At 31.7% G+C, this 20,165-nt stretch overlaps 1 protein-coding gene and 1 long non-coding RNA gene across 3 annotated transcripts in view; one reads left to right on the forward strand and one right to left on the reverse strand.

Annotated features, from left to right (window-relative positions):
• Positions 1 to 807: 807 nt before the first annotated feature.
• On the forward strand, positions 808 to 8,918 carry LOC138945256 (uncharacterized). The gene is made up of 5 exons (XR_011448949.1): positions 808 to 2,418; positions 2,737 to 2,955; positions 3,322 to 3,539; positions 3,843 to 4,276; positions 5,349 to 8,918. It is a non-coding gene; the product is annotated as an uncharacterized lncRNA (long non-coding RNA).
• The window catches only part of LOC138945255 (uncharacterized), a 35,386-nt gene continuing 17,415 nt past the window's right edge, over positions 2,195 to 20,165 (reverse strand). Inside the window, exons 3-6 of one of the 2 annotated variants that reach the window (XM_070316645.1) lie at positions 17,467 to 17,490; positions 12,118 to 12,211; positions 5,431 to 5,746; positions 2,195 to 2,399 (exon numbers count right to left, since the gene is read on the reverse strand). In XM_070316645.1, the coding sequence (XP_070172746.1) occupies positions 2,232 to 2,399; positions 5,431 to 5,746; positions 12,118 to 12,211; positions 17,467 to 17,490 (602 nt within the window). In that variant the 3' untranslated portion in view covers positions 2,195 to 2,231. The remainder of the gene's footprint in view (positions 2,400 to 5,430; positions 5,747 to 12,117; positions 12,212 to 17,466; positions 17,491 to 20,165) is intronic. The other variant, XM_070316646.1, reaches the window with a different exon arrangement.

Genomic DNA, 20,165 nt, shown 5'->3' on the forward strand with positions numbered 1-20,165 from the left:
ATCGACAGATTTCCCGTTATTCTATTTACAATATGCAATATAATAAAAAGGATTATGATCTTCTAGGTTTTCGGACATTCGCGAAGTACTGCATATTTTCATAGAAATTAATAGAAATATAAAAAATATCTCTGCCAATAGGAAAAATACGAAAGATATAAAAAATAATTAAATTGCTATAAAAATAATGACCTGTGTGTGAAATAATGGAAATTAAATTAATCACTATCATATGTCAATTTTTGTAAATTATCAAAATTATATAAATAATTGTTTGTAATATAGAATATCCATAGTATTTATTATATAAAAATTAATTTTCAATAAATTCTGGTAAGATAAGAAAGATGTATAAATAAATCTTTTTTTTTTTTTAGTTTTATGATAATTTCAAAAAAATCTGCAGAACTTCTCGAACATTCATCGAATATCATCTTCGTCAATCACTATAAATTAATTAATTGCTGACGCAAAAAACTTCTTTCATGGCATCACTACGCAGTGCAATCCTTCAACCGACAATTTAAAAAAGAAGTCATCATTAAAATTATATTCAATTTACTTATAAATAAAAATTATTAAAATAAATATTTCATTATTTGCCAAATTTCTGAAATTAACTGTATAGAAATTTAATATAGAAATAATTGTCCAATTAATTTATCACATAAACAATTTTCGTGATTTTCTTTTTTTTAATAATATGATAATATTCTTAAACATTATATTTTGTTATGATCCTTTAAATAATATAATATTTATTATAATACTTTATTTTCTCGTCGAATAATATATTAAATAACATATTAAATTGTGAATCAATAACGGTCAAAGGCCTAATGCGAGCGTACAAATGAAATATCACGTCAGCGTTACAATGATGCGAGCTCAATATGAGCCGTCATAATAATTCGACTCAATCTTAAATTGGCCTATCTTATTATTATTACGCGCCGTATTCTGTTCTAAGCGGGAGGAACTTTTGGATTCATCAATCCTAGAGCCTTCTTCTTCAGGCTCCCGAAGATTTTAGGAATACCAAAGTCCATTTGTTGATTAAATCATATATCCCGCGGACATTCAAAAATCGCTACATTTTATTTATACATGTTTAGGTCAGCGACTACGAAAATTAATTACGGAAACGAGCAAGCGGACGATCGACTTTGTTTATACAAAAGGTAGATTAAAAATCAACTGCCCAAGAAGAAATTCACGAGATAAAGCCAAAATGGATCAAGTCTATTCTATTTGTAAATTTAGCTTTAGATATGTAATCATAAAAAAAAAAAAAAACTTAAAAATATATCTTTGATCCACTTTAGCTCTGAACGCTTTGTTTACTTATAAATTAAATAAAGAACGGATTGTTGCTGGTTTCGTTGTGTCAGAGTAATATAACGCACGATGACACAGCAGCTGCGTTTTCCCATCCATCATACGACTAGTTTGCACTTTAGGAAAATTATATACTACTGTTTTTCTTAATAAATAATACTTAAAGTTTTACAATATTGAATTTCCTCTCAAGATCGCGATTATTGATTTACTGAAACTGTAAATCGAGATTCAATCGGGACTAATCCAAAACAGATTTAAGAGTTGAGTTTTGGAAAATATTGAAACTCGCTGAATAATCGATCGCAGGCTGCTCGTATTTTCCGTAAATTAAGCCGACATACTAATACTAGTTAATTATCCGAAATACGGCGATCTATCGATTATACTATAAGTGCGCAGAAACGTATAGGCAGAAGCTACGAGATAACTCGCTTTGTCGTACCCATGTATCGCGGTTTCTTCGCGGTATCAGTCTCGTGAGAAAGGCGCTCGTGGAATAAAAGAAGGCACTTCGATCAGGCATCTTCTTCAGGCACTTTCTGATATGTCAACTATAATTAAATCGACCCACACTGTTCCTTCCCTGAACATATTTCAATCCATTGCCAATTTTTCGTCTTTTTACCAATCTTCTTCGCATTTTATTTAGCCATTTTCATTATTATCAGTTATCTCTGTGTTTTTATCACTCGTTTTCATATTCTTAGCAACTCCTCATATCCTTTCCATTTTTCTCTTAATTTTCTTTTCACTCCTGTCAATCTCTTTCAAATCTTTTTTGTCTTTTTGACTAGAGTCTCTCCTTGCTTTTATCAATTTTTTTTTTCATGTTTGACAGATTTTTATTGATAAATTTTTAGAGACTCTTTCTCAGGACAGGTTTTCAGCCGTCAATAGACATAGATGGTCTTCAACTGATCCTTCAGTTCGGGGGGAATGGCACACGTATCCGATTCGGCTTTCCGTTTTACCAACCGACGCCAGCGTCCGCCGAGATTTTTGCGGAAGCCCTTCGCGAATCCAGGTCTATGCGATGGCAAGGCGTGTACAAGAGTATCCTGTAAAACCAGAAAGAAGGTTTTGTACTTTTATGCTATTAATCTTTATTATAAATTGATCAATTTATTTTATGTAGAACAAAGTTGTCAAAAAATGGGTTCAAAAATGGATTTAATAAAAACAATTAACTAGATTAATTTTTTCAGTCTTAAAATATTAATTATACTGTTATAAATATACTTAAATCTACTCAAGCAAAATCCATTTAAAATCGAACGAAAAATAAAAGATTTCGTTATTTATTTGCATCTTCAAATGCGATTTGTCTTTCTTTAATTGTTCAAAGATTATAAGATTGAATATTTAGCGATTATAATAGAGTTTTATCGTTTACAGCTCACCACAGATTTATATTATTAGCTAAAATTGCGGCGATTCTAATCTTGCCAATATCGCAGACGGAGGAACGATATTTTTTTCAAGAAATAAACGTCTCAACAGCTGCAGCCTATTCGGGGTGCTCGACGATACGTTGACGCCCACCGGCGACGCTAAATTTAGTGTCAGGTCGGAGAAGCGTCAAGAGCTGCACCCATTTCACTGGTGTATTTATAGGTACATTCTATCGTTTTTTATTAGATCTAATAAAATAATTTTATCGCGGAACTATTTCCGTGTAAAATTAATTACAGTTATCACAATGCAATTAAGAATTTACGATACATTGTTAACTTATTAATAACGTGTTATTATAATGAGATTATTTTCCTGAATTCGATAACGATGATTATTTCAAGTGTTTTAAATATAAGGCTACTTTTTTAATTTTCCGTTTCTAAATAAAGAAATTAATTTTTCTAATCAGATCTTCTCTATATACAAATTTTTTTATTGCAGAATCATTAAATTGTGTCACGACTTCATTGTGCAATAAGGATAAGCTCACTAAAGAAGATTTTTATAATATTTTGTTATTTTTAGGTAACAATATCAAGAGAAACGAATAGATTATATATATATGTAATATATATATATATATAAAATAAAAAAAAAAAAAACTATATTCGTCGTGATCAAATCGACTTTTCCACGTTGAGTTAAAGCGGTAAAAGATACTCTGCAGCCAATCAGCGAACGTGGCTTGAACGGCGGGAATAATCGATCGTCCACAAAGTAGCATAAAACCGCGATGGCCGCAGGTCACTGTTCCGACTATCGATCGACTTTTTTTATTTTTAGTATCATAGAAAATGTATCAAAAATTATTAAAATTAATAGCTCAAATATATCTTATGGTAAATTTATTATTGATTTTTTGAGAAAAAGATTTTGATCAAACTTTTGATACGAAATCATAGAAAAAATATATTGCAAATACAATGTTACAAATCACATTTCACTTAATTTCAACTTAAAACTCTTCATTTAAAATTGAAAAAAGATATTTCAATTTTATATAAGAATTAAACTTCATTTAAGATTGAATCATTATTTAATTGCAGATCAATTTTTTGGAATATAAATTGAAGTAAGGACATTAACATTGAAGCGTGCATAAAGGAGCTTGTAAGACCTATCGTGCGTCTTTGTCGTAAGGAAATCTCTCGACCCTTACAGAATTTCAGCCGCAACTGCATTTACCGCTTTCTACGCTTGCGAATCTTTTTTTGGATATCTCCGGTCGACATCGCATGTCCTCGAGTCATTGGACAGTGTAGCAGGGACGAACCAGTAAAATCTGGTAATACTGGCTCCACCGGTTAGGCGGTTAGCCGTTGAGACGGTTAGATCAACTGATAGATCGCGAGAAAGAATGATCAACGGTTGCCAATATCTGCTTCGATATCATCGATTCCTGATTTATGATCACTCATCTGATAAAAACTATTGAGTTAAGGAATTTAGAAACGTTTTGAAAATCTCAATATATTTTTAGGTAAGTTAAAAAACTTAGAAGAAAAAAAGAATTTGAAAAAAAAGACATTAGATTTTTACCTTTTATTGCATATTACGATTTTACTTTAAATAAATAGACACTACAGATAGAACATTAATAATAAATAGATCATTGGCGAAGAACGATGTTAAATTTCCAGAATCTCTAATTTGAGAACCACTGAGATGATAAATACGCTATATCCAAAGTTAATGCCACTGACCTAAGCTAATCGAGTCTTACCGCGCAAAAGACTTGAAACACAGAAAGTACCTGAAAATGATATTCTCTTCCGTATTATCGTTATATCTTACAGAAAGACGTCAAAAAATATGTTGAAATAGTTTTAGTGTATAAGATTGTATGACACTCGATAAGTCTTTGACTATATAAGATTATCAATTTTTCTAAAACAATTAAAGATTGGCATTAAAAGAAGTTGGTGCTTTTCGGTTATTATTCTGGAATTTCCTCGTTAATATTTATCAAAAAATTTTATGAAAACTCTTTAATTATTATTTACAGGACTAATTTACACGATTATTTAACAGATAATATAATTGTAAAATCAATTAAAATATAAAAGATTTGAAACGTGGCGAAATAAACATATAGGAAAAAAATGTATGCATCAAAGTAATTTAAATATCAAATATAAATAGCAACCTTTGATGTTTCCAATGTCCGTTTAAGAACATTTTTTTTAAGAATATATCAATATTGCTCTTAATAAATGTAAAAAATTAATATTTGCGCGGTAAGACATGATTAGTTTAAGTTAGTGGCATTGAACATAGCGTATTTATTATGTTTCTTTCAGTGATTCTCAAAAAAAATTCGAGATATTCTGGGAATTTAACATCATTTTTTTCAATTCGTCTATTTGTTATTGATGCACGATATTATAGTCTTTAAGTATAATAATCTTTATTTAACTTCAGCTTAACGCCAAGAAGTGGACTTGGTTTACACAATACCTATAACTCACATACCTTTCTCATTCTCCCATACATACCCTTATAACTACCTTATTCCTTACTATAGTCTTTAAGTAAAAACCTACTGTTTTCAGATTCTTCTCCACAAAAACAAGAATTGAGAACCATCAACACCGCAGATATAAAATACAAGATATATACAAGGTATACACCAACCTGATCGTTGTACAACGTGTATTGCGCTGGCGGCAGGTGGGGTGGTGGATACGGGGGCGGGAATTGCCACGCGAACGGCTCGACGGGATTGGCGGACGGCGTGACCGTAGTCGCAGCATAGACGTGTTCATTGCAAACACTGTTGCCGATATCGGTCGATATAGTGGTCGTGGAGGAGGATATCTGCGTGCAGCAATCGTCGGGGTGTGTCGTCGGCGCCGTCCCGATCGTCCCGGGCGAGGTCGCCGTTTGCACCACCGTAGCTTCAGGGTGCACCGCGTCCGTGCTCGACTGATCCTCGCGTTTCCGCAGCTTGCTGCGGACAAGGCGGATCGCAATCATGGTCCCGTTGCTGCCAACCATCTTTCTATATTTCTGGTACAGCCTCGCGAATTTGCCTATCTTCGCTAAACGTGTTTTCGAAACCGGAAATTCGTAGAGACCCGAGTTTTCTTGATCTACGAGCCTCCCCAGGCTACTCAAATTTCCAAAATTATAACACGATTTTTTTTTCTTTACAATATCGAGCTCCTGCGTGATCCAAGTTTGGAAAAGTAGTTTTCAAGAGATGGGATTAAATTTTTAGAATTATAAGTATCGACAATTCTGCGAAGTATAGCAAAATATGTATCGTCTATTCATTGAGGATTTCAAGACGTGCTCTTAAGTTTTCCCGAGATACGAGAATTCTAAAAAAAAAAAAAAAAAAAAAAAAAACAAGGAAGATATCTCTCAGTCTACGTATCTCTTTCTCTCTTTTATGCTTGTATATTACACGCGGAGTTGTAACGTCATGAATCAATCAGCTGTCTCTCCGTGTCGAGGAACGAGATCTTCTAGATCTTCTCTCGGTTTTTACTCTCTTTAATCTGGCCGTACGGCTGATTTAAAGGATTAGGAATGCTGTACGACCTTCTTTCGCTCCGATACTTTCGCATTCATGTTTTTCTCGCAGATAAATGCAGATTTTTACCTTGAAGTTTCTCTCTCTCTCTCTCTCTCTCTCTCTCTCTCTCTCTCTCTATCTATCTGTCAGTTTTGGGAACGTTAGATTTTTTTCTAGGTTACTTTCCTCACGCACGCTATTTCCTAATTCCGTCTCGCTCTATCAAATAACTTTACCAACGTGCACTTTCGACGCTCTCTTTTTCTCGACTTTCTGCTTCACTAACGACAAGGATATCACTATTATTTACACTCGCGCGATATACTCGTATTGACTAGTTTTACGTATCCCTGGCACTCGAGCATCCGGAGAAGAGGATATCTCTCTCTCTCTCTTGGTTACCCTATTACCACGTGAAACGCGAGTCCGGAAGGACAGCACGCGGCGTCGTCTCCAACTGCTGAAAGACCGCAGCCGACGCGACGTCAACTCTACGTCAACTCCCTTCGCTCATCGCTCGACAGCCAGCGCGCATCTGAATCGAAAAACGACGCGTGCCCGTCTCTTATATGGCCCTGTGACGTCACGACCGAGTACGATCGCGATTGGTGAGCGCTCGATCAAAGGGCCAATCGCCACCCCGAAGAAATTCAAACGGTACATCCGCACGGCTGTCCCCTCGGACCACCCCCCGCCCCTGCCTCTCCCCCCCCCCCCTTCGCATATTACTATATTTCGCGTGCGTCGTCATAGTTGTCGCGCCAGTCGCGCGTGACAGAAAGCGGACTATGCCGTGCTTCGTGAATGTGGACTTGCATCTTTACGTCACATTATCGCGATGCGTAACTGAATGACGGTAGGCTGTAGCCGTTTCGTGTTTTGCTCATAGTCTTTCTATCCCTTATAGCACATTGTATGTTATTGCGAGATGCATTGCGATTATTTTAGCACATATTTAATTTTAATATATAAAAACGCAACTTCTAAGAAAAATTTATAGCTTTCAATAAACGTTGTATAGATATGCCGCGTGATATTTAGTTTATCAGGTTTATCAGGAATATTGTGACATTGTAATGTAATTCTTAATGTGTAGTCTTTGATTTGTAGATTAAAATCTAGTTTTATTGATTATTTAATATAAATTGTACGCGATTAATTTAATGCTGTTTTTGAATAAGATTACTTATAATTAATTCGAATTAAATAAGATTATATATATATATATATATAGAGAGAGAGAGAGGGGGGGGGAGAGAGAAATAACGAATATATAGTATAAATCATATATAAATCATATAATATTTTATATCATTAAAATCATAAATAAATTGAAAATCAAATAATAAAAAATATATTTTATCAAATTTAATTTAATCGAAACAAAATAAAAAAATAATTAGATTATATACAAAGTTAATTTATATCATTAATTATATCTCGAAATGTTAAAAAGGATTCAATTTTAAATTAATTAAGATAAAATGAATCAAGTCAAGTGATTACACACACACACACACACACACACACACACACACACACACGCATACACACGCGCACGCGTACATTTGAATTAATTCGAAAAAATTAACACTCAAGAAAAATAAGATTAATCGCGAGGAAGAATTTTTCGTTAAATTTCGTAAAAAGTTTTATCAGAAGGTAATCAGATTTTTTTTTTTTTTTTTTTATCGACTTTGAATCCTTGAATTATGCAACAGAAACTGTAAGAACGCATTTATTACTTAATATACATAGAGCTCCTCGGCATTTACGCTGATCTAACAATAATAGCAAAGTCCTCTCTCATCTCTATTATATACTTACGAATGCATATGTTTTTGCTGTCGCGTAATTTCTTATATTAAATTACATTATGTGTATGTGTGTGTGTGTGTGTGTGTGTCGGGCGGAAAAAAGAATAAAACAAATAAATGAAAAAATATAGCGCAGATTGAATCTCGGCCACAGAATGCAATTTGATTATTATAAATGAAACAGAAAAGAGACAAAATAGAAATAGATGGAAGAAAAAAAATATATAAATCTTTTTATTCTCAAATTTTTAAGATATATCGATTAGATTAAACAAGATAGAATAAAATCACATCAAAAAGACCTATTTAATCTCAGCACAATCGATCTCTCCATTTATTTAAAATCTATTCTTACACATGACAACATGGGAGAGATTGATTCACAGAATCAGTTACTCAAGATGGTTTTCCACCGACTATCGAGATGCAGATAGGGGAATCTATATTAATCGGTTATCAATCCTCTCATACAAACGCGATAACATGTGAATCATAGTAGGATTTAGCACAAAACAATGAATGATACGAAGAGACGTTGAACTTCATTGAAGAAAATTGCGAAATCTAGATTTCTTTTCATCGGTAAAAAAATCTGCAGCTATTGCTGTTTCGTCTAGATGCTATACTTTTAGCATCGGCAAGAATAGAAACGTCTCGAATTTCAGATAATTGTCCAAGATATGCGACAAAAAAATACAAACATCGATAAAATTACTATTATATATAGTTTATAATTATTTGCACATTATAACATCAATCTGTTTAAGTAAAAGAAAAGAGATATATGTATTTTAATGCGTGTATTATTTTATAATTTATAAAATTATAAAAATATTTGTAATAAAATATTATTTATCGTAACTTTCTCTGAGTCAAAAATGAAAGTTTTATTAAAATTTATTCATCGCAATACTCATAAAATCTTGTTCCATTTCAATCGATACGACACATTCGAATATCTCCGAATATATCTCTACCATTCACATAAAAAAAATATTTTAAAATAAACTTATTCTGCTTTCATCGCCGGTCAGCAATTTCATTCCGAGTGTGAAAGCACTTCGGAAATTTCAAGATAAACTATATTTTTATGAACGAAATCATACGTTATGTATTACATGATAAAAATGTGTTAGAAATTCAATATTGTATGAGATATGTTTCATGATTTTTTGTATATGATATTTTTCATGTTACATAATATTTCGTAAAGGATATACACTTTTTTAATAACTTTATCTTAATATTTAAATGAGAATCATGAGATGAATTAATTGATATAAAAATATGTAATTGTGTATTAAAAAAAAAGATATGTAATTGCATCTTGAAAGTTTAATACTGTATATAGTAATATTTATACGAAGATGGATACAATCATCAATCTACTCTATTATATATTAAGATCTTTTTAAAAATTTCAGCGAATATTTTAATGAAAGAGTGAATTGACTATGAGAATAGGTATCTGCTAAGAAAAAAGATTATATACTTCCATTAAAAAAAATAAAATAAAGATTATTTTCAAATCTCAGAAAATCCACTTCTAGTTGGAACAAAACTATTAAAACATAACTATAGGGTGCATCTCCTTCAAAATCCTACATATTTTTTTTGTTTTTTTTTCCAAACATCTTTTCGATACTACTTAATTTTTAATTACATTTATGATTTCGATACATTCATTTGTATGTATCAATAATTTCATACAGAAATAAAATATATGATTTTTTTATCAATTTATAATTTATTTTAAATCTTTTCTAAAAGCAGAATATATGTTTCTTTAAGAAAGAATGACGTTATTCTGAAATACTAATGAATGGGGAAAGAACATCTTGTGATGATGCCTCGTGATGACGCGCGCAAGTACGTTCCGAGAAAATTTTTTGAAAAGGAAACTAAACGAATACGCACATGTAAGTTGTGTGTTGCTATTATCTCTATTTCTGTTCGACATTCACCAGACCAGGTATGTCCATTTTGCCGTTTTCGAACACGTGTCTTGACGCTACGCGACACTGTATATCAGACAGACGAAGATAAATAGATACTCTCGGGGTCTCGATCTCTCTTCTTTTATTTCGTTTCCGTCTTTTTTTTATTCCTTTTTTAAATATATTTATTTCTATCCCCGACCCCTCTCTCTCTCCCCCCTCCATATCATTAAATATCTATCACTATTTTTCGCTTACTTTTCCTCCGTCATGTATCTTATTGTTGGTATCGTATTTAACATCGATAACGAGGCTGTACCATCACTTACACTAACATCATATTTATTTAGTAATGATTTAATATCTGTAATAAAATAAGAAATTACTCGACGAACTCGAGATAAGATAAAGAGCACAGTTATTGTTACGCATGTTCTGGGAACATAAACCTCGAAATTTTGATCTTATAGAAAACTAAAATACATTTTGACATTTTATACGAATATATAAAACCATGTATCATTACTCTCCGAAACAATTGAAACAAGTAAGATTTATGTAGAGTGAATAAAAACAATTTTAATTTGTTATTGGTATAATTTGTTATTACTATAGGAAATAGATAATTTAAAGTGTATCAGAGAGTTATAATTGATTTGCGTTTAAATATTCCGTAATTAATTATTATATCATTACATACAGAAAAAAAAAATGTATTTAGAATATTAGTCGAATAATATAAAGGAAGTAATTTTAGGATAGAATATCAATAACTATGCATTTTTTGCGAAGAATCCGCGTCAGAATAACTTTAAGGAGAATTTTATTGACCATTAAATGCATGGAACTTATCGCTTATCATAACATTGATAATGAGCCATTCTAGATAATTCTAGGCAAACGATTTCTTTTTGGAGTATTTGAAATGACTCTTTGAGATTTCGATCACTTTAAAATATGTTGTAATTCAAGGAATTCTAAAATTAACTTGTGTTCCAAAAAAAACATTAAAAAAAAAATCATTTATATAAATACGCCAATATATCTGCATCTGCAACTTTTCCCCTTAAATACATATAGCTGTATGTTTTGTTTTTTTTTCCCCTTTCTATCGTCATTTTATATATGAAAGTTAAAATAAAAGTTCATCAGAATGCGTGTTTTACAAAGAGTATTTCATATTTTATTATAAAATATAATAAAATATAAAGAATATAAAATTATAAAATATAAAAAAAAAGATGGGGAATTATACCTTTCTCCCTCCTTGAGGGATCCGGCAACATTACTTTATGTATCGCATAAAAGATTCTAGCCCTTAACTAGACATATTATAGTGTATTTATATAAAGAATTTTTATTATTAGACAAAGTAACTTATTAGGTGTACAACTTTGGTTCCGCCGTTTTTTTCCGAAATTCGAGGCTTTATTGTAAAAAACTGGTTATACATTTTGAAATTGCTTGTTGAGTCACTCCCAATGATCGTGCCAATTCTTTTTGACTTTGACTCGAGTCTTCATTAAGTAATGTCTCCAATTCTGCATCTTCGAAAACCTTCTCTCTTCCACCGCTATGCCGGTGTTCGACGTGAAAATCACCGTTCTTGAAGCGTTGAAACCACTCACGACACGTTCTTTCACTAATAGCGGCTTCACCATAAGTATTTGAGAGCATTCGATGAGCCTCAGCCGCAGATTTCTTCATATTGAAGCAGAAAATTAAAACCTCCCGCAAATGACGAGAATTTGGCTCGTAAACTGACATTTTCAATCGAGAATAACTTTATGATGCAGACACAAATCGACTAATGTTTCTATGGTGTTATGTTGACAGATGCCCAAGTTTATTGCATGACATCTATGATCTATTTATTTCGACCACTACTTACCGCTAAAGGCATCTATAGGAAAACGGCGGAAGCAAAGTTGTACACCTAATATATATAACGGTTTTCAAAGTCCTTGGAGGCATTTCCCTTGATATATATTATATATAAAAGATGTAGTATATATGAGATAAAATGATTTAATATTCTCTTTCTCACCTGATCGTTACGGCGAGCAGGACGATTAAGATGCCAACCAGAACCATAGCGATCAGCACCCCACATATCATATAGACACTATCGGTAGGTGGATCTGCAACAAAGAGATTTTTTTGAAAAAAAAAAAAAAAGCGAAATTTTTCCACACGCGCACCGTGTGTTTATGAATTTTTTTTTTTTTAAATAAATGAAAATCGTAGAATTTCTTTTTAATCATAGGGATCCAACGGATATCATATATGGATGATTTTCGCGTGAAAGCTTTGCGAATACAAAGTAAGGATACATGTATTCCATGAATCAGCGTAATATCCCGACCATGAGACGTTCTACGTCTTGTCTATGAATAATTTGGAACTTGTTCACTCGCTACGTAACGACGACATCGTCGTAAATCCAGCCCACAGGTTGCCATCAGCTGACGCCGTTGGCAATGCCAATCTTTGGCACAAACGGCAATCATTATAATATTAACAAACTTCGTGCTTTACGTTTATCGATTTCGCCAAAATGGACTTGAATATAATTCTCAGAACATTTCAGAAGATTCTCGTTTACGAAGAGAATCGACTTTGAGGGCACTTCATCGATTTTTTAGCGAATAAAATCGTTAAAACGTGTCAACACTTTTGATCGATTTCATCCAATATTTCAGAGATTCTTCAAACATTTTTATAAAGAATCAATTTTATTTGATTAATTTTAATGAGTAAAGTCGTCAAAGTATTTCGAATAAATGCGTCGTTGAAAGTTGACTTCGGGGACATGTATCCGATATTAAAAATAGAAATTGAAGGGTGACGTCTTAAAATTTTGGCTCTCTCTCTCTCTCTCTCTCTCTTTCTTTCTCTAAAGAAAGATCTTTCGTTATATATATATATCTTCCACATGTACACAAAATATGGAATCATATTATACTTTACTAGATATAAATTTTTTTTTTAATATTACAATATAATAACATATGAAAGAATTATTCTCAATTGGCATAATTTTCTATAAGATTTAAATTTTCTATCATATACCTCTATTAAATAATACATTTCGAAAATTGCAATAACATCGCGAATATGACGAATAGAAAATTCGGTTCGCACAAAAGTTTCCGTCACGCGAAAACGATGTTTTTCAACGAATCATGTTTTTCAGCACTAACGACGATGACATAAGGAATTTATAAGAAAATTGGAAAATGTCCTCGCTATCATCGTCATTATCAACCATTGTCGTATTCTACAAATCTTGCGCAAGTGAAATTTTATGCAAGAGTTGTGCGAGAGACGTTTAAAATCAAAAATGTTGCAAATAAAATCTCGCAGCTTTTGAACCGAATAATCGCACCAGGGCAATTTATCATCCAGCTGTCGTGTAATCCGACTTATGATAGTATAATCGAGAAGCTAGATTATCCTGTTAAAAATAACAGCATCGCTCACGGATAAGATGCTTGTAATAAATATAAAAGCGATTAATAAGTTATTAATAAATTTATTTAATGTATTGTAACGAGAGAGACAGTTTCGTAACAAGTAAATGGCCTTTGAACATGCAATATATTACAATTAATAAAATTCCTTAGAATAAAGAAAAATAAAATAAACAGGTGCTATAGTGTTTATCAAATTAATGAAATTATGTGAAGATTATGAAACGAGATCCATTAAATAAAAGATGTCTCACTCTAAATTTACAGATTCTCTTTTCGTTCAAACCTATCCAAAATTGATTTTAAAAATTTGTAATAATTCCCACGTGACACTCTCTATATATGTATAACTGTAAAATTGTTTCCTAGGAAAAACAGCGGATGACTCGCTGATCTGATCTATGCTCTTTGTGTGATCAATCGATGACTAGATGACTTTAATCTCGTTCTAAATGATTCACGCGTATCCGCCGTGATAGCCATTCTCTTCCGTACTCTTTATTTCCCGCAATTATTTATATTGTCGTAAAACTATTGTACATTGCTATTTAATTGTACTTTGATCACATCTCACGTGATCCCTTGATATCGGAAAATGAATCGACAGTTTTGCTTCTTTTCGTCTGTCAACGTAATCGAGCGCTTGAAAAAAATGTCAAAATTTAATGAAATTTTATTTTATTAGATTTTCAAACATACGTAGAGATCGCTCCAAGCTTTGATAAATTTTTAACAATATTTGAAACATTTTTTCACGAGAAAAGTTTCGCTCACAATTTAAAAGTAGCTCGATATATACCTTTTAGTTTGAAAAGTTTTTATTTAAAATTATATTGTAATGCGTTTATAAGAATTGTACAATATAAACTCTGTGTGTGCGTGAATTTTCATGATTTTGAAATGTTGAAAAAAATTTTCTCGCTTATAAAAGAAGTGTCTGTCGAAAACAAATAGCTCTTTCTTAGATATGTTTTTATTCAGATTAACGAAAATATATTTAGATTGATCATCTTATATCCATGTACATGCACGTGTGAATTTAGTTCTGTGATAAATAATATTCTGTAAAAAAAGTTTTAGCGTATCCGCGTGTCACAAGTTTATCGCGACCGGGTCGTAAATTTTGATCAAAGTTCTCAGTGCCTCGCACACTGTCGCTCATCTAAATGCTTACAGTTATTGTTAACTGCTTGTACAAATTACGGAAACGATATATGAACACACATAACGACGAATTCGTAAAAACGATCGACGTATGCGATAAATCGATCGATAATGTTCGAAAAACGAGAAACTCTGACTTTATTTCTAAGCTTCATTAAATAAAGAAATTCCTCTCGATATGTAAAATAACATTATTAAATATACAAGTATATTAAATTAAGATAATATTAAATAAAGATAATATTAAATAAGTAAAATTTAAACTTTTATGAATGAAATTATTTAATCACTACTATTTTCTTAAACTTGTAAATTATTTATAAAATAGCAATGTTAACTAGATAACAGGAAATTGTTAAATAGTTTCCATTCTTATATAAAACCAAAAATTTGATAATAATTTTTTAATATGCACGATATTTCAGATTTTAATAAATAAACTTCGAGGATATATAAAGACATCCAAGAGAGAAAAAACTCGTAATTGCGTAAATTCACAATTTTCTTTTCTTATTTCTCTTGGATGTCTTTATATATTTTCAAAGTTTATCTATCAAATTTAAAGCGTTTTGCATATTTGTAGCAACGCATTTCAATATTATAGATACATTGCACCGTAACATTACTGTAATATTACATTGTAATATTTCTAAGGGCGGACATTTCAACATTGCCGCAGACTTGCAGTAACATTGCAGAAACATTTCGCAATTTCCATGCAATATTACAATGTTTCAATGCAAGGTCTATGCAACGTTTCTGCAATCTTTCGGTGCTGTATGGGTGTATAGTAACATAACAATATTCAGTCTACACATAGCAAAGCACGTCGTATGATGAGCCTGATTATTCCTGCATAGAAACTAAACATGGATAAAGATAAGATGAACACAAGTATTTTTACGTTGTTAAAAGAAAAGAATAATTTGAGTTTTTTTTTTTTTGAAAAAAAATGCTTATATGAAACACGCTGTATGTATAAGACTTTAGCAATGCTAAAATGCATTTGTTATGCAATATTTCGCCAATTTTGTAAATGCGTTGATAAATTTATGATAAAAATATGGAGAGATATATGTCTAATTCTATATATCCTGTATAATTCGACAATATATTCTTCGAACGAAGAAAACATGCGATATTTTAAACAAAAGAACAGATTAAAGGGTGCCTTAAATTCTTTGGTATTCGTTTAAATACGAGCAATTGAAAAGGGATGTCCCGTTAAAGCAATTGGGCACCTCTGTTGTCTATTTTCGTGTGGCCTTTCGTTCGATAACGATCGTGCCATGACCTTTCCGATCGCGAATTGCTGTCGTCTGACCTGCATGGCGACCTACATTCAATCGAGACGCCGATCAATGCCGAAAATGATCTCGATTTCGAACACTCGACATCAATTTTTACTTAATACGATAATTAATCCGTGATCACGTGTGAAATTATGATGCAGGTCAGTAATATTGGAATGATTTTGGCAGACGACAGGCCTTATAGTCTGCAACTATAACTATCACAATTAATTCTGTATGTTACGAGAAGTGATATAACGTTGTAGAGGGTCAATCGATTTTTTTCGATTATCGGTTGAGAATAATTTAGTTGAGTTCGTTAGAAAAAGATGAAAGAGAAAAATCTCTTTCTCTTTGTATGTTGTTAACACAAGGTTTGAAATTATTACGGGAATATACATTCTCGATTCTTTCGATAATCGATTTATTTTCATCGGGTATATCTAGAAAATAATATTTGAAATAACGATTCTCGATTAATTTATTCGAGTTTTTATATTTAACGTCATGGAATTTTCAATTTGCGCAAAAAGTCGTTCTTAAGCGAGACTAAATTATACTAATCCATCAAATTTTATCACGCCTTAACATATAACTAATAGATGATTCGCGCGCAGACCTTTTTTTTTTTTTTTCGTTGCAGTTGTGCAAATAATCTTCTCGCTTTATTAATTAGTATGCAACCATCCGTCACGGTTAATTTATATTTGAATGTATATTACTTATAAAGAATTAAACAAATAATTTCAGGGACGTATTTGCAAAAGTTCAATTGTAATATTTTCAAAAAAGATTTTATAAATCTATATATTTGATATTAAAACGAATTTTTTGATTGCGCTGGTCAGAATTGATGAAAAATGTGAATTTTTGTCTCACTTTTTTATCTTTTAGTATTATATATTATTATAGAGATAATAAAATAAACTGATAATATGATAAAACAAATCGTAATATAATTAAACTATGAAATAATTAAATTATTATTATTAGTAGTAAATAAATAAATAAATATATATATATATATATATATATATATATATTTATATATATATTAATATAATTAGTATATATTTAATATAAAAGATTTAAATATGTATATAAAATTAATATAAGTTTAGTAAAAGTATTAAAATTCTAAATTGATATAAAATGAAATACAATGGAAATGAAATGTGTGTGTCAAGCGTGCGCGAGTGTTTGTGTATACGAATGTGAAAGAGAAAGTATAAGATAAATGAGAGACAAGAGTTTAAAAGCATGCAATATCGTAATGATACGGAAAATATCTGGAGATATACCTTATACTTATTTATAATTATAAATAAAATAAAAAATAATATATAAAATAACTTAAATTAACTTAAATAAAGCTGAATTTAATTTAATTAAATAAAGATTCAGGTTAAAAAGTTTAATTTGCTATGCATGCAATAAGAGAGCGAGAGAGAGAGAGAGAGGACTTACCAAGATGTGACAACGAATATGAATCTGAAACAACAAAAAAGAAACAGACACGATTAAATTTTATGCGAATTTAAATGGCCACGTGACCTGTGAAGGTTCAATTAACATATGCGCCTTTATCAATAAACGATTTTGATAGCGAACAAAGTGAGAGACGCGACTTATTCCGAGCAGAAACAGAAACGCAGAAGATTGCGTCTTTGGCAAAATTTATTCATAAATTTTACATTCTATCAATTCCACGATATTACACGATATCCCTCGGTTGGTGTCGGTGGAATTTTTTATTTTTTATTTTCCGTTACCTACGATCAATTTTTCCTTAGTAAAACTGTCGGGATGTAAAATTGTTCTTGAATTATAAATAAAAACTTTTTATCGTGAATCATAAGCTGTTTGGGCATATCCATACTGCGTATTAATTAATCAAGACGATAAATAATTAGTCATAATAGATGGCAGATTGCAGAATAATTCTTTCAATAACTTCGCTCGATTAATTCGCACGAATTATGAATTAATCGGACGATTTCACCGAAACCATTGTTCCCTCTTTCTCGATTTTACTTTTATCGAGGATTATTATAGAACGACGTGTTGTCCGCGTTCAAGGCTTACCGACTCTATCGACGTACGTTAGACGAAGTAGTGGGGAAAACTTGCTTATAGATTAAAACACACTCTGTGTGTAATATCGTTGTTTTTCTCGAGGAAAAATGTAAAGACAATCGATTGATCGAAAGACATCTCGAATCGTTCGATTCTCTTTTATAACTTCATAAACATTTTATAAATGTAATCGATTACAATTGATGGATTAATCGACTTGAGCTCGTATAGATCGAAAAGGAATCGAGTTCCTTCAAAAGTATTAATTTATATTACGTAATACAATCTTTGGACTAACATTTCTCACGTAATATTCATCAGCTGGCAACGATTTTCCTGATCTAACGAACAAAATTGTTTTCGCGTACGGCGACAGGTGTGCCCCCCCGTCAATAACATTCACGTTTTGACCTCGGATCAATGAAATATATGAAGCAAATGTAAATTATTGAGTAAAGTTATTGCAAAATATTATTGCATTACATAATCGCATCTAAACGTTTCCAGATCTCTTTTTCACGATCGTTACCGGCGAAAATAATATCGATAGGATCTCTCAGATTTCTACCAAACAATTTTTTATATTCACAAAAAATCGTGCATAGTTTATAAATGAAATTTATAATCTTTCTTATCTTTATTTTTTTATCAAGTCGGACGTCAAATTCACAATAGCACAGTATCTCGAAATTTTCAGTAAAATAAAAAAAAAATTGTTTTTCAATTTTAAACTAAAGTCATCTTATTTCAAGTTATGTATTAGGTGTACAACTTTGCTTCCGCCGTTTTTTTCCCGAAATTCGAGGCTTTATTGTAAAAAATTGATTATTGCTTGTTGAGTCACTCCCAATGATCGTGCCAATTCTTTTTGACTTTGACTCGAGTCTTCATTAAGTAATGCCTCCAATTCTGCATCTTCGAAAACCTTCTCTCTTCCACCGCTATGCCGGTCTTCGACGTGAAAATCACGGTTCTTGAAGCGTTGAAACCACTCACGACACGTTCTTTCACTAATAGCGGCTTCACCATAAGTATTTGAGAGCATTCGATGAGCCTCAGCCGCAGATTTCTTCATATTGAAGCAGAAAATTAAAACCTCCCGCAAATGACGAGAATTTGGCTCGTAAACTGACATTTTCAATCGAGAATAACTTTATGATGCAGACACAAATCGACTAATGTTTCTATGGTGTTATGTTGACAGATGCCCAAGTTTATTGCATGACGTCTATGATCTATTTAGTTCGACCACTACTTACCGCTAAAGCCATCTATAGGAAAACGGCGGAACCAAAGTTGTACACCTAATATATATATATTCAAATTATATATATTCAATGCAAGAATTATTTCGAGAAAAGTCAGTCGAATCGGATTACGCGAGATTAAGACGAGAGAAGGAACGAAGAGGAGATTCCTGCGTCACGACACGTGCAGACATCGCTCTAAAAGCCACTGTTCGCCATCCTAAATGCTGCGACTATTTTCGAGCTATGGCCTGGCAATGCGCGGAGTTTATATTCGAATGCACGAGGGTGAAAGCGGCATTATTTTCGGAGTATCTCGTCGATCCAAAGAGGATCACGAAAGAGAGTGCTGCAAGATACTTTGGAAACATCTGACTCAAGAATCGAATCTTGAACCTTCGTCACTTTTCATTTTTTTCGACTTCAGACAAAACTGTAAGAAACTACGAAATACTTGTATTTCGTAAATTATCTTAACGATATGCAAGCATTGGGAAAAATTGGTCGTGTAGAGAAAAATCTCTATATTTCGCGAATCTCTAAAATAAAAAAAAAAAAAAAAATAAAAAAATAAAAAAAAACTAATAGTTTGTAACTGATTTTAAATGTCAACATATTATTACGTGTCGTTTTATCATATTGTCAAAAAAAAAAAATTATTATTGATAATTTAAATATTATTAATAACGATTGCTCGTTGTTATTGTTGTTGTTGTTCGATAGTGGATTTTCTCGAAATCATAATATGAAAAATAGAATCAGCCAGCATCACAAGTTTTACAACTGGCTACGAACAAGCTTATTATTTATTAAAAGATGTTTTTCAGTCAGCGCGTTCGCGTT

The sequence above is a fragment of the Polyergus mexicanus genome, unplaced genomic scaffold (assembly GCF_030449975.1).
Source record: "Polyergus mexicanus isolate NDT 795.1 unplaced genomic scaffold, iyPolMexi1.0 SCAF_3, whole genome shotgun sequence".
NCBI classification, from domain to species: domain Eukaryota; kingdom Metazoa; phylum Arthropoda; class Insecta; order Hymenoptera; family Formicidae; genus Polyergus; species Polyergus mexicanus.